Below are 6,088 nucleotides of genomic sequence, written 5' to 3'. Positions count from 1 at the left end.
GTCCGTCACAATTCTTGGTTTTCTCACTCTAGTAACAGGCTTCTTGGCTACCAAGTTGTGACTTCCCTGTCAAGATTGTAATTCTCCTCTTGCACTGACTTCATGTCAATTTTTTTTTTCTCCTTCACTTGCCTGCCAAACTCTATTTTCTCTGCGGCCCATTCATTTAAGCTCTTTAGTGCTCTGCATTCAAATTGGCAAGGAGCTTCCTTGGCTCAGGAGGAAGACTTCTCAGATTGTAGACACACCATGAGGCAATCCAAATCTGAAACGGTTCAGACTGTAGAGCTTAAGGGACACAGGTGGCTTTTGGTGGATAATATGTGGATAAATACTTTAATCCCTTGAGTACATACAAACTGTTTTTTACAATGTTGCTTTATAGATGAACCAAACCTTTTGTTTGGGGAGTTGAAATAACAAAACCATCAGTCCTTACAAAGAAGTTATTCTCACTTAGTATTAGCCTTCTGGCCCTGTAAATTATATTGTAACTAGTCTATAAGGAGCAACATGTATCCCTTGATGCTTATGAGGAAAAAAAAAGAAGCAACTCTTATTTTGTCCCCTGAAAGAGTTGTGTTGAAGTTAACCTCAACCTTCCCTATGTGGCAGAAGTTACAAATTTGAGAAGATGAAGGTGATAAGTGGTAGACAACTTTGCTAGGTTGTCCTTTAGGCTTCTTCTTAATTATGTGTTCAGTGAGATCACTTATGTCTTTCTGCCATGTTTAAATGGAAGAGATTTGGGATATCCTACTTCTTTTGTAGCCTGGCTATTTGGATCTGGGGGTGAAAAAAAGAAGTTAGCTTTATGTTTAAGAACACTCCCCCAACCACCCAGATATTTTCTAATAACTGTTGTGATCCTSTCTTGAGGCAGCTTATTTCAACAGTTAGGGCATGAGCTACTTTTTTGGTTGCAAGTCAAGTTCATTAACTTGGGGAGGGTCAGAGGGAAGAAAGGAGTCTTAAGTTACTGTGTACGAAACTAGGATGGGTTCTTATTTGACCTAAAGTCTGTCTTGATGCAGCAGCACAAGCCAGCGAGGAGACTGTCACATTTCGCCGTGAACGCAGCACATTTAGGCGTCAGGCAGTACGACGCCGGCACAATGCAGGGAGTAACCCTACCCCTCCTACATTGCTCATCGGATCACCCCTCAGGTAGGGTATCTAAATGTTCCACCATATTTAGCATGCATGCAGCAGACCACTTCCCTACACCCACCAGTGTTGCCAGAAAAGCACTTTTTACTTCCTTCCCCACCATAACCTCCTTGAGCTGTCACTGCATGTCACTGTGGGCTTGTTGAATTGTGCATGTATATGTGGCACTATTTTAAAAATGGTCAGGATAGTCAGTCTCTAACATGTTATAGCTGTTTTCAGATTGACATAAAAATTAACTAATGCTAACAAACTCAGCCTCAGTGGTTTTCATCAAAAATTTTAGAAAYTTCTATTTTCAGTCAAGGAGAAAAACCCAAGAAAAATATTATCACCACTCCCCATTTTGGTTTTCTTTTCTTAAAGAAAATAAGCATTAGGGACTAGTACTGTGATCTCTTCACACAGCTGTAGATTGTCAGAGATAAGCGTAATAGCAAAATGACAGAACACTGTTAAGAGCTAAGTAGTTTGTTCAGAGACTAAATCTGAAACACAGGTAAACCTTTATTAATATCCTGCAGCTTTTTACAGCAAAAGAGAAATAATGAAGTTGTTACAAYGCCTAGTGTTAAATTTATGTGGCACTGTGCATGCCTTAGTGATGTTCAAAATGTACTGGGTACATGTATCTCAGGAGTCCCCCCAATCTTTACTGGCCCCTTTGTTTACAATGCTGAGCCAAGAGATTTGTTACATACAGCAGCTCTGCTTGGTCTAACAGCCTGAACAGCAGAAACAGAAACCACAAGAAGTTTTTAAACTTGTGTTTTAAGTCTTTCAGTTTCTTGGTTGCTTAAGGTATCAGAGAATCTGATAAGGAGGACTTGTAGAAGAAGGAACACTGCCCTATAAATATTGAACTAATTCTTCAGTTACATAATAAATATGTAGGAGTAATTGCATATGTTGTATACTCTTGATGATCTTCCTTTGTATGCTAAACTGTCTTGTCATAATAGAAGCAATCTGCTTTTGTGTTATGGGCATATTTATGTGATTTTTTTTTTTTGAACTAGGAAAAGCTGTAGAAATGGAGAAAATAAAAAGACTTTACTATAGATGATGGCAAAGGAATTGTGCCATCTCTGTCGCACCACTGAAATATTTGAGGACTATGTTTGCAAATTTCCCTCCTGCAAGGGGGATTGCAAGAATGGTACCTAGAAATCTAACAGATGAAGGATTGACTTCTATCAAGGACTGAAACTAGCTAGGTGTGTTTTTAGTGGCTAGTGCAGTATGAAGCAATAATCATGTAATTTCAGATATTGTTTGGTTAAGCTTTTGGTTTTGCTGAATTTAGTGTGTTCAACTTCAAGCTAGTGATGTACCTTATAATGAAGGATGATAAAACTTCGTATTCTTTCAGATTACTTTTGCCTTACCTAGTTGCCTTAACTTGCCTCTGATTCTATTTTTTTGTTGTTGTTTTGTTTCCCTCTTTTTTAGAAAGGAGGGCAGTATAGTTTTGTGTATTGCTGCATAAGAGGCTCTACAGATTGATGAAAGCTCCTTAASTCTGTATTAGTTGGAGAACAGGGTTTTCTTTCTTGTAGATATAAAGTAGGGAAAATAAAGGATACTGGTTTAAACTGTGGTTGACAGCTGCCTTGTTTCCATGTGCCAGTGCAGTCAGTAAGGTTCCCATGGCTAAAGCTTGACTTCAGTGAGACTGTAAAGCAACTTCGTCAACTTTGTGAATCATGAATTTCACTTTGTGAAGTGGCAGTAACTTTTTAATCAGACAAGATATTCAAGGGTAAAAAAGCAGATTAAATATTCTTGTATTTCCTCTAGCCATCTTTCAGATCCTTTCTACATTTTAGAAAAGCAGCCAAAACTGCTCACTGTGCTYTCTCTAACATAACAACATACATTATAAAAAATACTTGTATTATAAACATGTTCAGAATTGAATACTAGAGAAGTTAATTTGTTCAAAGCACTGTTTGTGATGACTGTTCCTTGGAGAGGAGTTCAGTTGCCTTAGTCCAACCAAATAGCAAAGTGCTTGCAGATTTGTTTGACACAAATTCCATTTGAGCTAGCAAGTGTGGAATGTATCTGAAAAAATGTATTTATTACTGTTTGAATTTTTAGATGAACAATCTGAAAAAACATTTTGTTTATATGGGTAGCTTAATTTTAGTGTAAATTACTGGAAGAAGGAAACCCTTTAGAAAGACTCGAAAGAAATCATGCCTAAGGAACAAATGTGAAGAAGTATAGAGACATTGTTAGCCAGTTCCTGTTAAGATTTTTCCAAAATATCTCTGCAGTTGTACTGACATCACTGCTATATGCTGTTGGTGAGCTGCTTCAGTCTAGTTTCTGATATTGCTAATCTAGACTTCACACATTAAACTTTTAAGAGTATTAGATTTACTAATCTTTAGTTGCCCTGATGTTATAGCTTTCTTATTCTTGCCCGCAAAACTTAAATCTCTAATCTTCTAGCTGTCATAAAATTGGATGTTGGGGGAATGTTCCCTAGAACCTGTTGAGTTAAACCTGATATCTTTTTTAATTACCTATCCATGATTGCTATTACTTTACACTTCCTCTGTGAAATGTTTAGTAAAAGAGACAATGGCATTATGTATGTGTGTCTTTGTCAATAGTAGACAAGTAAAACCTGGTCTAGTAAATTCTGCTGGTTTGATGCTAAATTAGACTCAAGATTGCTTTGCCTGGTAACCTAAAAAACCCAAAACAAATAAAAAATCTACCATAAAATGCCATCCACCCCTGCTTTTTGTCCTGTCTAAATGTTAATGGTGTTTTGGGTACTTTAAAAATAAGTATGCCTCGGCATTCCATGTAGTCAGTGGTGTATGCATTATGTTTAAGTGTCTGTATGAAGCAGAATTTTCTTCTTATAATTATTAAGTAGGCAGAGAATAAACATATTTTTTGCATATCTGTGCAATTAGTTGACATTGATATTTTAGTGGGATTTTTAAATTATGACAGATGTGGATAACTATTCTAAGGGCAGCTGTGTACCTTTTGATGTGTACCTGCTATTTGTAGGAAAGCAGTATTGTTAAGCACTGTTTTGGTGCTGCTGATAATACTTAAGGGAGACTATGAAGGTTGGCATATCTGTGAACTTCTCTAGRGCCTTTGTTGSTGCATAGCTCACTGAAATCCTTGTGTACAGCAGCAAAACACTGAATTTAAATTTCAGATTAAAAGTATGTTAGAATATAGCAAATAATGAGCTGCAGTTCTTTTCCTCCTGAGCTGTGTGCATGTCTGCATTATTCTGCATGAGCTTTTTTTAACACCTATTCTTATATCCACATTTTGTTTTCCAGTGATGATCTAACAAAAGAACTGAAAAGTAGATGATRTAGAAAATACTGTTAAAAGCAAGTACATCAGATATAACCCTTCAACTCTTAGTAAGATCTTTTTTTAGTTGCCTCATTTGCCAACTCTAGCGTCACACAGTAAACAGTGAAGTGTTAAAAGCAACAGGTGATGCATACTGTTTTTCAAAAGTGAGTGTTTAAGCTATTTTCCAGTCTTCAAAATATAAAATCTTTTATGTAGGATAATGTCACAGCTAATGACTATTATGTAACTTCTTTAAACCCACAAAATGAAGGATAATAAGACCAAGGCTCTTGGAAAGATGGTGTGATAACTGTACATGTAATCGTGTACTCCTACACTGTCATGTCTGATATTAAAAGTTTAATATTAAACAAGCTATTAAAAAATCTAACTAGTAAATAGCTTATTAAAGTAGTTTTGCCGTGGAAGGCTTTGAGGAGGAGAAACAGCATTTTCAAACTTTGTCTGTTCATGGCTGTAAATGTACAAATTTCTCTGAAGCCTAAGCTGACTTGTAAAACCTGTGTTATGGTGAGTAATAAAGCTTTTGCTCTACTGTCAAAATAACTTCAAAATAGACTTAAAACTTTAGCCAATTAATAACTTCCTATAGACAGTCGTAACATGTTCAAAATAATTATGAATCCAAATATATTTCATTTATCTGCAAGGTCTGTGGTGCAGCCATTAACAAAGCTTAAAGGTGATTTCTAGTTAGAGTGTGGATTAATAATAMGGAAAGTGTTGTCTCTGTGATTAAAAAAAGAACTTTAAACAACCAACTAAAGAGCTCATCAGGTCATACCTAAATAAGCAAAAAGGACCCCCGCTATTGTGCAGAGATTGGAACAGTCTGTACTAAATATAGGTCATACCTCAAGGTTAGTCWATAGTTAAACTAACCACCATTATTTTGATTTTTCACTCACAAATTAAGATTTGGAAGAATATACTTGTTGAGTGACTTGGGAAGATCTTAGAAAGCAATAGTTCTTCTAAGAAGTTTACAGGAACAGTATCTCTTAGATTACTAATGTAACTAGTCCCTAAATATTCTGTTACACAGAACTTAGGGGTTACTTTAACCCTAATAATTGGCAAATTAATTCTACTATACTATTTGAAAAGAACTTTTCCTCTTTAAGATGAAAAATCTTGTTTTTCTTCACCTCTAGCTCTTTTTCATTTCTTCCTGGTAATGTATCCCCAATGCGTGTTTTCTCGTAGCCTTCAAGATGGTCAGCAAGGCCAGCAGTGCTCCTCCCAGGTCAGAGTGCAGTCCCGCCCCCCTTCCCAGGCAGCTGTGCCCGGCGCTAGCGCCTCCTTGCTGGTGAGAAATGGGAGTGTCCACTTAGAAGCATCACATGCCACTGCATCTGCTGTAGGCGGTAGCAGTTTGCACGATGAACTTGGTATGCAGGCCTTATGTAACCTTGGTGACATGGAAGTTTTAATRCGGCAGATTTATTGGTAATAATGCAGCAAAAATCAGCTAACCTGAGCTTTGTTTCTGAATCTTGTAGGTGTGTTTCTGGGAAGGCCATATTGTTCATCAGTTTGTTGCCTTTGTCAA

At 36.8% G+C, this 6,088-nt stretch overlaps 1 protein-coding gene across 8 annotated transcripts in view; it reads left to right on the top strand.

The window, feature by feature from the left end:
• The window catches only part of PCNX1 (pecanex 1), an 89,971-nt gene that overhangs the window by 31,026 nt on the left and 52,857 nt on the right, over positions 1–6,088 (top strand). For 4 of the 8 annotated variants that reach the window (XM_057366784.1, XM_057366793.1, XM_057366766.1 and 1 more), the window contains 2 exons: positions 1,035–1,167; positions 5,743–5,927. The exons of 2 other annotated variants lie outside the window; for them this stretch is intronic. In XM_057366784.1, the coding sequence (XP_057222767.1) occupies positions 1,035–1,167; positions 5,743–5,927 (318 nt within the window). The remainder of the gene's footprint in view (positions 1–1,034; positions 1,168–5,742; positions 5,928–6,088) is intronic. 2 more of the 8 variants (XM_057366775.1, XM_057366800.1) reach the window with 2 other exon arrangements.

Source organism: Malurus melanocephalus, unplaced genomic scaffold (genome assembly GCF_030028575.1).
Source record: "Malurus melanocephalus ecotype Western Australia unplaced genomic scaffold, MMel_1.1 scaffold_2, whole genome shotgun sequence".
Lineage (NCBI taxonomy): Eukaryota > Metazoa > Chordata > Aves > Passeriformes > Maluridae > Malurus > Malurus melanocephalus.
Note: the sequence above shows the minus strand (reverse complement) of the source record. Positions and strands in the feature narration are given on the sequence as shown.